The 19,708-nt window shown below is 38.0% G+C and overlaps 1 protein-coding gene across 22 annotated transcripts in view; it reads right to left on the bottom strand.

Moving 5' to 3' along the window:
* Positions 1–19,708, bottom strand: part of NRCAM (neuronal cell adhesion molecule) — a 319,465-nt gene that overhangs the window by 38,476 nt on the left and 261,281 nt on the right. For 15 of the 22 annotated variants that reach the window (XM_070468956.1, XM_070468953.1, XM_070468989.1 and 12 more), the window contains 11 exons: positions 17,612–17,755; positions 16,400–16,511; positions 14,437–14,603; positions 13,855–14,002; positions 11,455–11,579; positions 10,983–11,012; positions 9,352–9,453; positions 3,311–3,508; positions 3,148–3,218; positions 1,802–2,027; positions 1,307–1,422 (listed from right to left, as the gene is read on the bottom strand). In XM_070468956.1, coding sequence (XP_070325057.1) covers positions 1,307–1,422; positions 1,802–2,027; positions 3,148–3,218; positions 3,311–3,508; positions 9,352–9,453; positions 10,983–11,012; positions 11,455–11,579; positions 13,855–14,002; positions 14,437–14,603; positions 16,400–16,511; positions 17,612–17,755 — 1,439 coding nt within the window. The remainder of the gene's footprint in view (positions 1–1,306; positions 1,423–1,801; positions 2,028–3,147; positions 3,219–3,310; positions 3,509–9,351; positions 9,454–10,982; positions 11,013–11,454; positions 11,580–13,854; positions 14,003–14,436; positions 14,604–16,399; positions 16,512–17,611; positions 17,756–19,708) is intronic. The other 7 variants (XM_070468984.1, XM_070469016.1, XM_070469021.1 and 4 more) reach the window with 1 other exon arrangement.

The following is a 19,708-nucleotide window of genomic DNA, read 5'->3' as shown; positions in this document are numbered from 1 at the left end:
AATCAACAGAATCTTCATGATCACAAAATTAAAGCTTTATGTTTTTTCCCCAAAAAGTTCCCTGGGTACATTTTAGACTAGTGAAACAATAGACAAATATTGATTTTGAGGCAAGTGAGTAGGGCCCCATGGGTAGTGAGAGAAATTAAATTAAGAATATTTGATGAAGCTGGACTATACTATTTTGTTAGAGGAGTCCAAGTGAAATAAACTAAAGAAATGAAACAGCATGAGACCCACAGAGAAGGATTTAAGTGTCCTTTACTTATGGAAAATATTCTAAAAGTAAAAATCATTGTTGTTTTTTAGTTGCTAAGTTGTGTCTGACTCTTTTACAACCCCGTGAAAAAAATTAACAATTACTGTCCAATATTTACAAACTTTTCCAGACTTAATACAACTTCAAGTACAATATATCATTTAGTTTAATCCTAAAACCCAAAGCGAAGGTGTCACAGCTTTTATTATGACTAGTCCTATAGTACAGTTGAGCCCCTGGGCTATCAAGAGGCAAGAAGACCCTCTATGAAGTCTATGGCTTTATCACTAAACCAAACTCATTGCTTAATTAAAAATACTTATTTTTTTGGCACTAAATTGCAGACACATATTTTGAAGAGATAAAGTATCAATTAACTTTGTATAAAAATGCAGAATTGCTATTTATTAAGTCCTCTTAAATTCTCTTAGGAGTTTAAAAGCACTTTCAAAAGAAATCAACATATCTACAGAATCTGGCCAAACTGAACATGATGCAGTGCAAAAACTGGCCTCTAGACGTCAGGGTTTAACAAATCAAAGCAGTGACTTCTTGGTCGCTAGGAAAGTTCTTTGACCACCCGTCAATCAAAACTATGAATCAGTCTTTCTACGCTTCTCAAGAACAAAGAAAATTGACGTTTCTAAGAATGACCTAGTTGGGACTACATGATCTTGAACTAAAATCTAAATTATTAACAACAAAAGTCTACATTGTTCTCAGGACAATTTTGTTTGTTCAACACACACAGTCACTATCGCTTTAAAGCTAGGTGCATTTCATTACACTATAGTTTTCTGAACATTAGTTTTTCCCATTTCATGCATTCGTTAACTGTTGAGTTGGCAGACTGTTAGATTATAAGTGGGATAAGTTCACTTTGTGAACAGTGAGATTTTGATCTGACTCTAGCTGGGATGCTGCAGAGGTGGATTGCCAGGTGAACTCTCAAGGCTTCCTCCAGCCAAGAAAAGTGAATCTGGCATTGCCTTTCACTTAGATGGGCAGGTTCTAAGAAAAAAAACAAGAAGAGTGTCTTTCACTTGCCCGATAGCCCTGCAGGTGTCCTCGGATGCTTTTCAGAGGTACAGGGTCCCAATGCACCTCAGCTAAGGTGCTGTTTACCACGCTGACACGCACATTCCCGGGAGCCACCATTGGGACTGGGGAGGATGAGAAAGGGGGTAAGAAGTATCAATGTCATTTTGAATTTCATGCAAAAATGTCACTGTCTCATAATTTTGACTTGACACATGCCCCAATCCTATTCTACAAATTATCAAGCAGGAGAGTAATTTTTTGTTTTTGATATCTGTTCATTTGACTTTGTGAGAATAACATATCTTTTTTTAAAAGTAATAACTTCTAACATTCTGAACCTATTTTCTACATAAGTAGGCTGTTTAAATGCAGAAGTGTTGAGCAAAATAATTGCTGCCTCCCTCCTTCCCAATCTAAGTACCTGGACATGGCCTTGACTTGCACCTTGGTGATCTGTTTTGCTGGGGGAAAAATATACACAAAATAGCATCAGATACTTACGGTCTTCTCCAGAATGTCCCATGACCACAGCTGGCTCTGGGGCAAACCCTGCATCGTTCAGGGCCTGAACTTTGATCAGGTATGGAACAAACGTTGGGGTGCCCGAGACAATGTATTTGGATACATTTGCCACAACCACAGACGTCCATTCATCATCGCCATCCTTCTGGCGCCAGCTAACTTTGTACTGAAGGCCTGGCCCATTAGATTCAAAACCATTCAAGGGCTACAAGAAAAACCAGATAATCAGAGCTTAGAAAACAGACTGCATCATCTTACACTGGAATGGCAAGTTCAATTCCCTGACTTAAAGACAGTGAGCACTGAGATGGTAAAATAGAAGCTATGAACAATTTTATCCAGGAAAACTTTTGTCTTTTTTTCACATGTGATGAGATTCATAGCTTGTTTGGGATCAACACTTCAAAGGTAGTTCATTTCTATCCTGAAGTAGTAAAAACCACCCAAGCCTCTCAAATTTTGGCTTCACAGTTATGGGTGGGTGACATAAAACTTTTCAGTTATATAATTTCCTTTATGTATTTCTGCTTGTGTGACAGTACATCAGTCTTTATTTTACTTGGAGACTGAAACTTGTGAACTATTTCTTTATTAAAAAAAAAAGATACTGGCTTATTCTGTCCTGTTTCTCCATGCATGTATACAAGTATACACAAATGTGTATGCATCTAAGTATGACTGTATGGGTCTATCTAAAGTAAGTTTTAAAAAACCACAAGTAAATACATATTAATTTTTCAAGTCCAGAAAATACACACAGGCCAAAAAGAAAATAGAAGTTGACTACAGGTACGTATTTTTAGATGGTTCTTTATGATGATGATAATTCTAGTCAGCATTTATTGAGCATGTATATGTGTTAGGCACTGTCCTGCATGCTTTCTATGCATTAACTCCTTTAATCTTATGAGGTTGGTTCGTTGCTATTCCCATCACACAGATACATGATGGAGATGTTAAGTGTCACCAGTAAGTGGCAAAGCTGGGATTTGCACACATTCATTTTGGCTTCAAGGATCAAGCTTTTAACTTCTACACAAGAAAGGAAGAAAGAAAGAAAAGAAAGAAAGAGTCCCCAAAATGGATGAAAGGGGATTTTTAATATGGATATTATTTAAAAACAACTTTCTGGGATGGGGGAGGGGAAGGAGGCTCATGAGACAGGGGATATATGTATAACTATGGCTGATTCTAGTTGTTATATGACAGAAACCAACACAACATTGTAAAGAAATTTTCCTCCAATTACAAAATAAATAAAAAAACAACTTTTCTTTCCACTCTAAATATACCGAGGAAAGTTGAAGATTTCAGACATAGCTCACCTTCCATGTAATCACCAAATTATCTGGCTCTGATCCCAGCCCTTCCACAGCTGTGGGATTTTTATCAGGTTCTAGAAGTCAAGCAGCCACACACTCGTAAGCTTTGATCTTTTGCAAACAGTGGAAAACTTTTTTATCTCATATCACAGAGGTCCTGCTTTACCTGCAGCTTTAGTCAAATACTGCTCAGATGCCTCACTGGGCAAGCTCCTCCCCAGGTTGTTTTCCGCCATCACTCGGAAGGAATAGTTGACATAGGGCGACAGCTTCAGCTGGGCCGTGGTCTGTGTTCCGGGAACTTCAGTTTGGTGGTGCCACAGGCCTGGCTCATGCATTGCATCTTCATATTCAATGACGAATTCTGGCCATACCACATGCATGCAACAAACCCAAGACATGAACTCATTCACCCAACGGGAGGTTACTAGGATAATGAACAGGATAATCTAACAAGAGCAGCCAAACATGAGTTAGCTCACTTTCAAGAAAAAATCATTAGGCTATTTTGACTTCAGAGTCCTATTATTGTCCTCAACACTTAAGCACATACAATAATGTTTGGTATTCTTTCTTTAGCATGTTGAATTAAAATTATTTAGAAGTGACCCACATATTTTTAGGAAAGTATAAACAATGAAGGAAATGACTGATTTTTTTTTTTTCCTACAAGAGGAGAAGTTCAGTTAAATATAAGAAGGTACCATTTCCTACTACATAGGCTGGCAACAATCAAGCATTTAACATACTTTGTGGACTTGGACATAGGGAAATGAGCATTCTTATACTTTGTGGGAAGCATGAATTGGTACAACTTCAGTGGAGCACAGTTTAGAACATATAACAATATTTAACTCAGATACCCTTTGATTAAGAAACTGTGCTTCCCGCAATTTATTTTGAATAAATGTGCTTATGCATATGTTCAAAGATACATGAAAAGGAATCCACATGGCAGCATTGTTTGCAAGTGAAACAACCTAATTTCAAACAAACTAAATGTTCATCAATAGAGCACTGATTAAATAAATTATGATGCATCCACACAATGGAATATTCTGCAGCTGTAAAAAATGAATAGGGCTGCTCCACATGTACTGAAACAGAATGATTTCTAAAATATATGGTTAAATGAAACCAAGAAGGGTTTAGAACATGATCCAGTGTGTGCTGGATACTACAGTTGTGTAAACATAGAAAGATTTACTATGATGTCCACAGATACACATGTGCTTGAATGTACATGTGTTACTTCTCAGAGGACACAAACTGTAATACTGGTGTCACTGGAGGAACTGAGAATCAGGGAGGAAGAATTACTTTTTAATGGATACCTTCTCTCTTGTCTCTATTAAAATTTTGTGGTATGTGTCCTTGTAAAAACAGGTATTTATTAGAAAAGATGAATGTACCACAGTGCAGCACTATTTACAATAGTTAGTGCAGTACTATTTACAATAGCCAAAATATAGAAGTAATCTAGATGTCCATTGACAGATGAATGCATAAAGAAGATATAGTATATATAAATACAATGGAATATTATGCAGCCATAAAAAGAATGACATAATGCCACATGTGGCAATGTGGATGGACCTAGACATTACAATATTAAGTGAAGTAACCCAGGCAGAGAAAGACAAAAGTCATACAATATTGCTTATATGTTTAATCCAAAAGAAAATGATGCAAATGAACTTATATACAAAACAGAAACAGACCCATTGACATAAAAAACAAACATGGTCATCAAAGGAGAAATGTAGGGGCAGGGATAAATGAGGAGTTTGGGATTGATATAAACACAGTACTCTATATAAAAGAGATAACCAATAAAGACGTATGGTACAGCACAGGAAACTATACTCAATATTTTGTAATAACCTAGAATGTGAAAAAATAGGTATAAGTGAATCATTCTGCTGTACACGTGAAATGAACAACACTGTAAATCAAGTAAACTTCAATTAAAAAATACATGGAAAAAAGGGTATTTAGATATTCATAAATTATCTACTACTTGCCATGTACCATGATATGAATTATAGATACAGAAATGAACTAGAAATATGTGTTGCACTGCTCATAAGCTCATCACTTAGAGTTCTCCTTCTAATCTACATTAGTTTGCTGGTGATCTCCAGTTTCATAAACCAATGACCTTCACATTTATATTTTCAGCCTCTACCTCTCCCCTGAACTGCAGTTTTGACTACTTAATCACCTACTCAAGAATTCCACTTGTTTGTTGAGTACAGCATCTCAAATTGGATGTGACCAAGACTGATCCCAATCTCCAGCCCAACTGGTAGTGACAACTCAGGTCAGAATCTTTTGAAGTCCTTTTTGATTCCTCTCTTTCTCTCAAATGCTCAACAGTCCTGTTGGCTGTATTTTTTAAATATATGCAAAATTTCAGCTTACCATTTCTCAGCTTCTCCATCCCCATGAGCTAATATAAGACGTGAAGATTTCTTGTGTGAATTACTGCATAACCTCCTAAGTCACAAGTTCCCAAACTTCTCGGTCATGCTGGGCTTAGTGTCCCAGTACTTTTTTTCATGGCTCCTTTAGGTCAAAAGAAATACCTAACATTTCCAAGTAGTAAGGAGTTAGGTCCATATAAACTAGTAAGTGTTTATGTCTTAACTTAAAATGAACCGGAAACCACATAACTTCTCTAACCTTGTCAACAAATTAGATATCACCTTCCTCCTTTCCTGTTTCACACTGATTTTCACACAATACTTGCTTTTTATCACAGCAAAGGCTTTGCAGAGGTATGACATTGTCACAATGTGACATAGCACTATTAAAACTCAAACTGTGAACTACCTCCAGCTAGTATTTCATGGGGTGTCTGACAGATGTCACTGTATTTTAAAAAAAACCAAAATTTAAAAATCACAAACTTAACATCTGGAGGCACACCTGTGAGTTTGCTGAGGTTCTGCATGGTATTTCAATGTATGGGTTGAGAACCACGGTCCTGCCTGGTCTCGCCACCCTGCTACCCCCTTGTTTCTCTATAGACTATTGTCAGTAGAATAGCCAGTGTGATCCACTCTTGTTTAGTCACAAAGTCATGTCTGACTCTTTTGCAATCCCATGGTCTGTAGCCTGCCAGGCTCCTCTGTCCATGGGATTTCCCAGGTAAGAACACCAGAGTGGATTGCCATTTCCTTCTCCAGGGGATCTTCCCAACCCAGGGACTGATCCTGTTTCTCCTGCATTGCAGGGGATTCTATACCACTGAGCCATTGGGGAATCCCAGTGCGATCCATTCCTCTATTTAAGTCCCTCCAATTCCCTCCCAACCCCGACAATGGAATACACGGCCCTATGCATGCACATCCCATTCCACCCACCAACTCTCTGCCCCTTTGACCTCCTCTCCTACTTCACTCCCTCTTGTTCACTTCACTCTAGCTACAGTGGCTTCTGAGCAGACATGCTCCTGTCTCAGGGTCTTTGCTCTTTCTCTTGCTCTCCCTGGGAAATTCTTCCTCCAGATAACTACATAGGGGGTTCAGTACCTCCCTCTTCATGTCTTAATTGACATACACAAACATTACCTTCTTTTTTAAAAATGGATTATTTTGTAATTGAAGCATAGTTGATCTACAATATTGTGCTAGTTTCAGATATATAGCAAAGTGATTTGGTAATACATATATAGATGAATATAACTATAATCATTTCCCATTCTTTTCCATTACAGTTTATTACAATATATTGAATATAGTTCCCTGTGCTAAACAGTAAATCCCTGTTTATCTATTTCATATATAGTAGTGTAAACCTGTTAATCCAAAATTCCTAATTTATTCCTCCTGACTTTCCCTTTGGTAACCATAAATTTGTTTTCTATGTCTATGAGTCTGCTTCTGTTTTGTAGATATGTTCATTTGTACTGTTTTATAGATTCATATATAGGTGATATCATGTAATATTTGTCTTCTCTGTCTTACTTCACTTAGTATGATAATTTCGCTGCAAATGGCATTACTTCATTTTTTATGGCTGAGTAGTATTCCATTTTCTTCACTCATTCACGTGTTGATGGACACTTAAGTTACTTCTATGTCTTGGCAGATTATTGTAAACAGTGCTACAATGAATACTGGGGTACATGTGTCTTTTTGAATTAGGGCTTTCATCTTTTCTGGATATGTGCACAGGGATGGGATTGCTGGATCACACGGTAACTCTATTTTCAGTTTTTTTTTAAGGAAACGCCATACTGTTTTCCAGAGAAATATTACCTTATTAATGTAGCTTTTCCTAACCACCTTGTTTGTAATTATATTCCTTACCCCTGATTCTTTAACCTCCTTCTCCTGCTTTGTTCTTTGTGTGGTGTAAACATGGACACACACACACAGAGCCATGTGTATATATATATGCTTATATCTGACTCCTCTAGAAAGCAGATGCAGAGACAGAACTAAATGTGTACAGTGTCAATTTATACACGTATATGGAGGGTTAGGGTTAGCATCGGGGTTAGGGTTAGGTAAGTAAAGTGACTTTTTAAACCCGCAACTGGTATCAGAGCTCAGTGCAGACATCTGAGGTATCTTTCTTTCCATTAGCCCTTGCTATAAAGTGACACATTCACCAGTGTTAACTCCTCACCTTGATGACACCAGCCTAGAGAAGAAAATCAGCTGAGGGACCATGCCATAAGGATACTGGAAGAGCTTAGTAAAATTAGACGATGGATAAGCTTAGAGGTTTTAAAATCAAACAGATACTTAAGAGAGTAGACACAAGTCTGTAATATGTTTATGCTGCATGAAGACTAAATTGCTTTCCAGTGACTAAGATAATTCTGAAATGATGTGCATGTTGATTTATTATACCTGCTGTAAAGCAGAATAGTTCCAATGAAATTAAGCAAAAACCTCTCCTCTGTCTTCTGTACTTTAGTGATGCTCCTTTCTCAATGGATTTTCAGTCCTTGATCAGAACACTCACTTCATTCATGCCAAGTCTTCCTGTTCATCCATTATATTAGCCAGACTTAGCTGGTGAGGATGCTTAGAGACTTTTTATTGCCCAGGTTAAAATGACCCCATCAGATTTCAAGGCATTTCTACTCTTCGGCATTTCTACTCTTTGTTCATTCATTCATTCAACAAATATCTATCAAGTACCTATTATGTATCACACATTCTTCTGAAACAAGTTAGTCAAAAATCTCTACCCATATGGAGTGTATATTTTAGTTGAGGACACAAATAAGATAAAAAAACTTATTACTGTATTATTGTGTAGAGTGTCTATATATATACATATACATGTATGTACACACACATATACACGCACTACTCAGATCTCTTTTCGAGAGAGAACCCGCTACCAGGAATGTCAACAGCAGGCTCTACCTGCTGCCCGTTTCCCAAGGACCAGCTGCGGCATTCCCGCGAGGCCACGCTCCACCTGAGCTAGCCCAGCGACCGGGACCCTAGGCTCAGCCCCACGCCCTGCGGGACCTCCCCCTGCGGTCCTTGCTGACCTGGCGGAGACATCTGCGCTGGAGTCTGAGAATTCTCCCCCACACTCCTCCTTCCTCTCTCCTTTCACAGACATCAGACCCGCATTACAGTCTGAAGATCCTTCCTGCCTACTCCTGCTGTCTCTCCCTTTTACCTTCCATGGGCTCTTTCCCAAATAATCTCTCTCAGCTGATGTCATCAAAGTGAGGAGTTTGAGGCGTTAACACTGGTGAATGTGTCACTTTATAGCAAGGGCTAATGGAAAGAAAGACACCTCAGGTGTCTACACTGAGCTCTGTTACCAGTTGAGGGTTTGAAAAGTCACTTTACTTACCAAGTCTCAATTTTCTAAGATTTGGACTGGTCTTTCTGTTATTTTCTCCCATATTAATGGGCAAAATATCTTGCAATATATCTTCCTGCTTTGATAGAAATTGAGGGTGAGTCTTATGGATCTTTAACACAAAAGGACAGTCTATTCACTTAATTAACATATTTATCCATCAGTGTCCCAAACCAGAAACTGTAACCAAGAATGACTCCAGCTCTGAGGAGAGGTGAGCCATAAATAAATGTTTTGGTTCCATGAGAAATGAAGCAGAGCATGCCAGGAAATATCTCTGTAGGAAATTTCAATTGCATGTGACAGAATGCTTTGAAAATAATCATAAAGTTTACCAGTGAAAACACAAATGATATCACATACTTGTAATAGGACTGTTGTTGTCATCGCCTGGGGTCCATGACAGCTGAACACTCCTGTCGAGTTGATCTGTCAATTCTAAATCAAAGGGAGGATTTGGGACATCTGTAGATCAAACACATACATCACAGTTAACCATCTGACCTTGAGGTTCTCCATGGCTTGAGCTACTAGTCACAGAGGGGACTCTTACAGACACAGAACACGCAACGGCCAATGAGCATGCAACCGAAGGAAATGAAAACAGCTGAGGCTGCTGGGGACACACACACGCCCAGGAGAATCCCTCCACGAGCTCTGCTTGTGTCTTTTTCAAATGAAACTAAGTCCCTTGTCGCCAAAGCCAGTGGGGTGGACAAGTGTGCTTCTCCAGCACCCTCAGCGTGCGTCTTTTCATAAACACAGACGAGCACAGACAGAAACAATAATATGGAAGCTGAATTTCTAACAAACGGGAAACAGAGAATGGCAAACACTGAAAAACAAAATACAGGTAAATGCATGTACTGTTAAAAGAAGCTGCAAATATTCTTTCTGAAACATGCTAAGCTCCAGATTTGGGGGCACCTGAAGAATATTTATATTTTTAAGGGAATTATAAAATTGATGCTATGCAGCTAGCCCTCAGCATGCATACCTTCTGTGGATGCTCAGGACTAGTCAGGCATATGGGGAGGTGTGTTTGTTCTCAGAGGACACCAGGGTATAGACACCTGTTGGGATGAAGGTGTCCCAGGAGCATGTCTCCCTTTTCTAATGGTGCATTTGAAATCCGGAGAGTTAATGTTCCACTTGGGTCTTTTCCTGACTTTGCTCTTGGCAGTAACTCTGGCTCTCAGACAAACCAGAAGCCATATAAAAATGTAAGCACTTCTTTGATACTAGTAAAGAAGCAGTAAATGTCTATAAAGGACAGGTATTCTATAGTGTAATTCATGGTATCTGTAAAATCCAGCTGAGTTTTTGCCACAAAATTAATTTTTGTATTTAACACTGAAAAAAAGATGAGGATTCTTTAATCAAAAAGATTTCAGGAAAAAAATTCTGATTTATTTTTCCAACTCAGAAAAATCAACATGATATGGAAGTGTCCTCTTTTTTGTCTATCTTTAGTGATTTATCTTCTATGAACACAGTAAATTGGTGGCTTTCTCTGACACAAAGGTCACATGTTCTAGACATCCATTGTTTTCCTATGTAAATTTCTTGAAAAGGGAACCCCCAAACAACATTTAGCTTTCCAGAACAACTTTTAATAGATTGAAGATCTAATTTGTGGAATGATATATGAAATTGCTTTTCCTGTCTGTAAAATGTGGACAATAGCTTTTGAAAAGCACTATGTTACTTTACAAAGAAATGATATCAAAGAGGGACTTTCATTAAATTCAATGACTTTGTAATAACACATGAAATACTTGGAATTGAGTGGCAATATATGCAGTGAGAAGTTCCAGGGTTATAATGAAAGAATGATTCACAGCAGGAAATGGACAACACAGTTGAATATCTGACAGAGCCCCTTTCCTTAAAGAAACACAATAACGTGATGGAGATAAGAAAGTAAAGGAATTTTTCTGCAGGTGTGAAATTGTTCAAAAGATAACAGAGAAAAAGGACTCATATTAGTTTACCGTAAATGGGAGCTGGAGTTGGAGTAGGAGCTAGAAAGGACAGTAATATAAACGATTTTAATCAAAATTAGTAATGGAAAGATATAGCACAAAAAGACAAGGACTGAGCATGATTAAGATTATAAAACTGAGCCTTATGTTTAGCTGCGAGGCATGGCATTGATAAACATACAGTGACAATTTGGGGGTAAAACCTCTTCAATTTTAAATAAAAGTAGATTAACTGTTCTGTCTTATAAAAATATCACTAATATGCATAACCACCATTTTAATTCCAGTTAATTCCAGCTGCTACAGGGTACATTTATACTGGAATTATTTCCTCAAAGGAATCTTTCAAAAAAGATGGGGGTATTTAACTCACCTATAAAATGGTAAAACTGTAACAAGAAGAAAATAGTTACAATTGACAATTTTTCCTTTCAGCCTAAGACAGGGCTGCCAGTTGTACTGTATGTGTTTTAGTTCTTACCGACAACGCTAAGCACAGCACTAGCTGAAACGTTGTCCAGAGTTGTGTTGGCCACACACGTGTAGGTCCCACCATCATCATCGCTGACGTCAGCGACCACCAAATGGTCCTTGTCAACAGTGAACCTGCAATTATCACACATTCAGAGCGGCTGAACTGGACACCCAGCCACACCCCATAACCATTTTACTGGCATGAGAACAACGGGTGAATTTGCTACAAGGGAAAGATGATAAAGTTCAGCAGCATATCAGAGCTAAAATCCTGAACAATGCACGTCACTTTGATAATGATTATAGTTGGAAAATACTTTGAACGAATGAGAAGCTTGTTTTGAAATGATGGCAAGCCCTCTGGTCCTGTGGCTTTCAACCATGCCTCTGGAGTTTTAGGCACTTCCTCAAGACCAGGGGCTGAGGTGGGGCAGTTCCAGTTACTCTGACTAAAGGGCTTTCCTATGGCTTCTGAGACTACCACTCTCCAGCTCAATTTTTAACACAGTGCATATTTTTAAATAATTTATAATTATTGTTGTTTATTTTTCATTGAAGTATATATAGTTGATTTACAATGTTTCATGTATACAGCAAAGTGATTCAGTTATATATATATATATACTTAAATATATATAAATGAATAAGAATATAAATAATAAGAGTATGTATATATATACACACACATATATATATGTACATATTCTCTTTTTCAGATGCTTTTCCATTATAGGTCCTTACAAGATGTTGAATATAATTCCCTGTACTATACAGGAGGTTCTTGCTGTTCATCTATTTTACATATAGTAGTGTGCATCTGTTAATCCCAAATTCCCAATTTACTCCACCCCCATCCCTTTCACCTTTGGTTACTGTAAGTTTGTTTTCTAAGTCTGTGATTCTATTTCTGTTTTATAAATAAGTTCATTTGTATCATTTTTCTAGATTCCATAAATAAGTGATATCATATGGTATTTTTCTTTGTTTGGCTTACTTCACTTGGTATAATAATGTCTAGATCCATCCATGTTGCTGCAAATGGCATTATTTCATTCTTTTTTATGGGTAAAGAATTCATCATTTACTGCAGAAACTTTGTATCATTTTTCCACAAGCATAATTTGCAATAGGAAAAATGATTTGCAATAGAAGAAAATAAATGCAAACAATACCAATCAGGTTTATCACTAGAAACAGGAAGATTTAGATCACCAATCACTAAGAAGAATTTTCTAGAAGTTTCTTGTAAGCATGACAGTTTACCCAGTAGGTCAAAAATCTATGCAAATAGGATTCATGCATGGTTTTAACGAATCCACATAAATCATTAACTGTCTTCACAGGGGTTTCGAAGCTAAACCTTTAGCTAACTTAGTCCAATGGTCATTTCTTCATACTTCCTTCTCATCTTTATCAATTCAGATCCCAGAGATAAAACTTACCAGTTGAAGCACAGAACTAGATAGAAACCCTGGGCACAGAAAAGGCCACGTAGTTCTTTTAAGGGACATTTACAGGCAAGAGGGCACCATTAAGGCACAGTTGAAAAAAAGCCACAGAAACCATTTCTACCAGCAGATAGCATTCCTTCCCACAGGGGTGATGACTGTAGCCCCCCTGTATCTGCTAAAATTCTCCCGTTCAACTGTGTACTTCATCAAACCCACCTGAAAATAGGCAAGACCTTTCCTCCATTCCAAGCTAGAGGAATGCAGCATGCTCAGGCTCTTTCAAATTCTTTACTTGTTTTATTTTTCTCCTCCTCCTTCTATTGGCTTTAGGTAAAGTGGAAAGAAAACTCCCCATCCCAAATAAAAACTAGAGTCCTGTAAAATACTTCTGAGGATTCAGGCACACTCTGATGATTAAAGAGATCACATTTCTGCTTATTTGTAAAAGGGAATGAAAACATCTGTTGAGACTTCACTGTACACGGCAGAAAACAACGGACATTGTCCAAGATCTGAAAGAATTTGTGCATCCTGAATTACAGAGAACACCAGAACACAAATATGACAAACATTCTCAGGGTCTTATTTCCATAACTTGATACCTTTCTAGGTCTGAACAATTTACATGGAAAGGAAATATATATCTACTTTGAAGAGAGAGCAGAAATTTTAGATACATAACCATTAAGTCACTATAGAAGGACTTCCCTGGCAGTCCACTGGTTAAGACTTTGCCTTTCATGGCAGGGGGGTGAGGGTTTGATCCCTGGTCTGGGAGCTAAGATCCCACATGCCTCAAGCAAAATACATGGAATAGAAACGATATTGTAACAAATTCAATACAGGCTTTAAAAATGGTCAACAAATCTTCAAAATAATAATAAATAATAAACCTCTAGTTCAAGAGCAGCTTAAAGAGAGAAGGATGAGAAAGGAAAGGCATTGTCTTCAAATACCTTCCATCATTGGGCAGCTCCCCATGGTCTTTCAGCCACATGACAGTGGGGATTAAGGTGTGATCGTGTTTCACTTTGCATTCAAAGGACACAGTGCTCCCTCTTTGCACAACTGCATATTCAGGCTGTTTAATGATCCGTGTTGGATCTGAAATGGAAAGTTACTGTTATCCATTGCCAAAGCTGGAGAATTTAACAAAATCAAAATATAGAGAACACACTTGTGGTTGCTAAGGCAGAGGAGGGTGGGGGAGGGATGGATTGGAAGTTGGGATTAGCAGATGCAAAATATTACATATAGGATGGATAAACAACAAGGTTCTACTATGGAGCACAGGGAATTATATTCAATATGCTGTGATAAACCACAATGGAAAAGAATACGAAAAAGAATGTGTATATATATATATATATACACACACACATATATACATATATATATAACAATCACTTTGTTGTATAGCAGAAATTAGCATAACATTATAAATCAACTATACTTCAATAGAATAAATTTTTTTAAAAACCTGGAGAATTTGCTCAAAGTCACATAATACATAAAAATGTTTGCCACCTCTGCCTCACCTTTGATTTCCAGGTGAACATCATTCTTTGCCATTCCTAACTTATTCCGTGCAACACATGTATAAGTTCCTGTACTGTCCTTCTGGGCCACAGGAATTTCCAAAGTTCCATTTTCATGTAAAATATAAATATCTTCACGAAGAGCACTTCCTTTAGCATCCTTAAACCTTCATTATGAAAACCACGAGAAGAAAAACAATGAGAAGAAAAAACCATGAGAAGAAAAACACGTCATAGTTTGAAGTCAGACATAAAGTGCCCTGTTCAAGGTCAACACATCATGATCTGCATTACCAGATGATGCTCACAGACTTCAAATCTGTGTAAGCATACTGCATGCCTGTCAGTCAGGGGGGCTGGGGCAGGGGGGGTCAATGCAAAGACAGGATGTCAAACTGGAGGACTCAGTGATAAATGGTGCTTAAAGAATGAGGGTGGTAATACTAAATACTTAAGTGATAATTTTCATTATGAGAGATTTCTAATTTAATAACCACATTATTATCTATTTTATCTCTAATAAATGAAAAAACAGACAAAATGAAGACTGCTCCTTTTGACCTTTTCCTCCTACAGTGATGTGTCTGTAACTCCATCTGCAGAGATTTCAACATCAAGGTTACAAGGGTTGTACTTTTGAGAGTATAAATGGAAAAATATTCGGAGAGGAAAAATAAAAAAGCACACATGTAAGGTACATCTACGTTCAGCTTCTGGGCTAGCATCAAGAGGAGTGAGGATGGACTAACAGACTTAGAGAATGAACTTATGGTTGCAGGCGGAAGGGACGGTTAGGGAGTTTGGGGGCTCAAACCGTGAAGGATCTGCCTGTAATGTGGGAGACCTGGGTTCGATCCCCGCATTGGGAAGATCCCCTGGAGGAGGGAATGGCTACCCACTCCAGGATTCTTGCCTGGAGAATCCCATGAACAGAGGAGCCTGACAGAGTCAGACAAGACTGAGAGACTTTCACTTGGGATGGACATATATACACTTCTATATTTAAAATGGATAACCAACAAGAACCTGCTATTATAGCACATGGAACTCTGCTCAATGTTCTATAGCAGCCTGGATGGGAGGGGGGCTTGGGGGGGAATGGATACACGGATATTTATGGCTGAGTCCCTTTGCTGTCCACCAGAAACTATCACAACATTGTTAACTGACCACACCCACAGCACAAAATAAAAAGTTCAGAAGTGAGGATGGGTGAAAAGAGGTGTAAGACTAAGCATTAACTTCTCCTTTGCTCGGAAAATTTCTACATAAGCATCTGTGTTTGTGTTTTAATCCAGTACCTGGCTTTAATTTCACAGCAAGAAGTAGAGTCCCACACAGTGTCTGCCAGCTGACAGAGGATCCATAAATGAATGTTCCAATTTTCTTTCACTCATTCTTTCTGCCCTGTTGCCTCTCTTGGCCTTGTCTCTTTCAGCTCAGGCTAAAGCAAGTTGGGAGGATGAACAGGACTAGTACCAGGAGGGATATGTGAAATGGAATGGTCTAAAGAGGGAGTGCAAGACACAGGGGGAGCTTGGCTGGATCCAAGCCAGCATGCTCAGCGGGAGGGGAACACTGGTAATAGCAAATTCTGTTTTTAAGCTTATGGACCCTTCTCTCACCTCAGATGATATTTTATGATCAAGGAATGTCCCTCAACCTATCTCTCCAGCCATCATTCATGACATCCCAGGTGATACTGTGGCACTGTAATTTTAATTTTTTTTTCAAAAACATTTATATATCCCTCCAGGGTGGACAAAGCATACTGCCAAGAAGATTATCCATGTGACAGTATTTAGCATAGAGCAAGTCATTAATGAATATTTGTGAATACATTTAATAATTAATAAGATAATGGATTCTTCCCTGCTTTTTCTCCTACTAAAACCCTACATACTGAGAAATCTGAAAGCTCTAGCAAATGTAAATATGACAAACAGACAGGACCACTACTTACCACTCGATGGTAGGCAGAGGAGACCCAAAGAAAGCACAGTCCAGTAAGGCAGGTCTGTTTGCGATGACCTGATAAAGTGTGTTTGCAGATGTAAGGATTCGTGGTGGCTCAGCTAAAAACATTGTGAAAAGGTAAAGTAAATATTAAGATAAAATAAACATTTAGGCCCACTGCGTATTTCTGCATCTTTTTAAGGTCATTAGAGTTCTGATAAGGCACAGCCAATGTATCTCTCCCCTTACGTTCTCAGGCAGGTGTGACCCCACTGGTCACTCAAGGTGGAAAAACATAAGTTTTCTCCCTCTGCCTCATGTTTGCATCTTACTCAGGCATAGTTTGTAACAACTGATTTCTTTATATCTCCTACTACACTGTGAGTTCCTTGCAGGCAAGGAAAGGGACTTTTTACTGTTTTCTCTCCATAAACCAGCACAGTACCTGGCACAAAATAATGACTAAATACATTTTTGTTGAATGGCCCATCAGAACACACAAGTTGGCAGAAAAAAGCAGAACGCTGATGACTCAAAACACAACCAGAATTGGAACTGCTTCCTGTACCTCCATCAACATCGTGATGGTTCAGCTCTTCATGTGATTTTACTAACCTTAGCTTCAAGCACGAAGGAAAAGATACCACATATGGGTTGGCTTCCTGACCTTAATTTTATTTGAAAGGGAGCCTACTCCACTTAAAGAGTTGAAATATAATTCCTTGGTATCATGAAAACCATTCTCATATAAATTTTATTTCTAACAAATCTGGTATTATAGTCATTTTTATTCCATAAGGGAAATATAATGTTCACAAAAACCAATCACTTCAGAACATTTATGTCATAGTTTTCTAAACATATTATTATGAATTGATAAATAAATGTACATCTGTGACTTAGATCAGTGCTAAACATTATGATTAACGGCTGATTTTCAAAAATCACAATCATGAAATTTTCATTTGACTTGTCAGTTTCTAAGGATGGTACAATAGTCACATTCAGTTATTAAGAGCAAACCAACACTCTTTTCCTTTTGAGGGGTTTGACACAATGTAACCATTAGATTCTATCTTATCTATCTTCCTATATTCCTTCCAGCTCCAAGTTCTATGCCACTGCATAGCAGATGCTTAATGTATTTCTGCTGAATGAATGAAAAACAACAATGGTCATTAATTGAATTTGCCATGTCTTTAATAAAGGGAGAGCTTACCCAGAACATTTACAAATGCGTTTGCCAGTAAATATCCATATTCGTTAGAGGCATTGCACTGATACACTGCACTTGATCTTTCTTGAACTTTGGAAAAAATAATGGTGTCGCCATCTATTTTTCTGCTGGGGTCATCAGGGGCAACTGTTTGGATACAAAAACAAAAAGTATACATTCATTCCTATTTACTTAAAAGATGTACAACCTGAGGTCTAATTTAGACGTAGAAGACTGATCTAGGTATATATGCAGTAAGAAAGAAAACCAACAACCAGGCAGTAATCATTAATTTCCTTCCTCAGAATTTAGTTATCACTTAACAGCATGGGTATCTGCTTGACATCCATTCAGCTTCAAATGAATTGGTTCTTTTCAATATTACTTTGAGAGAGGTAGGGGAAAAAATCCACAAGTTAGGTATAAATTGCAATACAAATTCAGGAAAACATTACCTTGTTCACAAAATATTACTGTAATTTATGAGAAGGAAAGTTAATTATCAAGTGTTAATCACTCAGTTGTATCCAACTCTTTATGATCCCATGGACTGTAGCCCACCAGGCTCCTCTGTCCATGGAATTCTTCAGGCAAGAATACTGGAGTGGGTTGCCATTTCTTCCTCCAGAGGATCTTCCCGACCCAGGGATCAAACTTGGGTCTCCTGCAGTACAGGCAGATTCTTTACTGTCTGAGCCACCAGGAGGAGATAGCAAAAAGTAGTCCAAAAATATAAAACCCTCTACATCATCATCTGAACTTGTATATTTTAAAAGCCTCTTACTGAAACAGATATGTAACTAAATATGGAGCTAATTATCAAATGTGAAAATATGTATTTTCCTGCTTTGGCAATTTGGGAAGCTGGAGTAGAAATAAACTGTGTGAAATTTCTCTTAAAGGTAGCAGTTTCAGCTAAATCTCTCAAGTATCTGAAAAAAATGTTAAGACCACAATTGATCCTATCTAAAGCAGAATGGAACACGTTGGTAATATAAGAGAATTCAGTCCAACGCATGAGCAACAATTTGGAAATGCCATGCTATTGAACATATATTTATTTTTGGGAACACTAAATCTTAGGGTGTAGCCTTACATGGCTTTAAAAGTGTACTAAAAGGGGTATTAGACATTGGTCTCAGCATGCTGATCAAAACCAACTCTAAATAACAGCACCCATATATGCAATATCCCAGATAAACCATAATGGAAAGGAATAAGAAAAAAAAGTCTATGCATGTATATCTGAATCACTTTACTGTATAGCAGAAATTAATGGGCATGGTAAATCAACTATACTTCAATAAAATAAATTAAAATGATAAATAATAGCATCCTTCTTCTTAAACTGCTCTTGGAACCTGAACCACTTACTAGCCTGTACTTACATTCTAAACACCATTTCTCCTCTTTGATGACAGGAAAAGGATGGGCACTTAAAACACATTTATTACTGCCTTTAGACTCCTTTATCACTTTAAAAAGTCTCATCTGTGGGTTATTAATGAAAATAAATAACAAAAGACATCATGCTAGTGTATTCATCCTTGTTTTATTACACATATTCAAATTATCATGCGCACTCATTCTCATTCTGCATTCATTTCTACTGAGGCTGAGCAAGTTACTCTAAACTTAGTGGCTTAAAACTATACACATTTACTATCACACCATTCTGTATGTAGTTGTATGTTTGACGTTCCAATCACAATTGATAGCTAACTTAGAAAATCATCTTAGTATAGCACAAGGAACGCTGCTCAACGTTATGTGGCAGCCTGGATGCAAGGGGTGTTTGAAGGAGAACGAATACATGTGTATGTATGACTGGTTCCCTTTGCAGTTCACCTGAAATTATCACAACATTGTTTGCTAATTGGCTATACCCCAATAACGTAAGTGTTAGTCGCTCAGTCGTGCCTGACTCTTTGCGACCCCATGGACTGCAGGCCACCAGGCTCCTCTGTCCATGAGATTTTCCAGGCAAGGATACTGGAGTGGGTTGCCATTTCCTTCTTCAGGGGATCTTCCCAACCCAGGGATCGAACCAGGGTCTCCTGCACTGCAGGCAGACTTTTTACCGACTGAGCTACAAGGGAA

Source organism: Odocoileus virginianus, chromosome 1 (assembly GCF_023699985.2).
Source record: "Odocoileus virginianus isolate 20LAN1187 ecotype Illinois chromosome 1, Ovbor_1.2, whole genome shotgun sequence".
NCBI lineage: Eukaryota > Metazoa > Chordata > Mammalia > Artiodactyla > Cervidae > Odocoileus > Odocoileus virginianus.
This window is presented reverse-complemented; position numbering and strand designations above follow the sequence as displayed.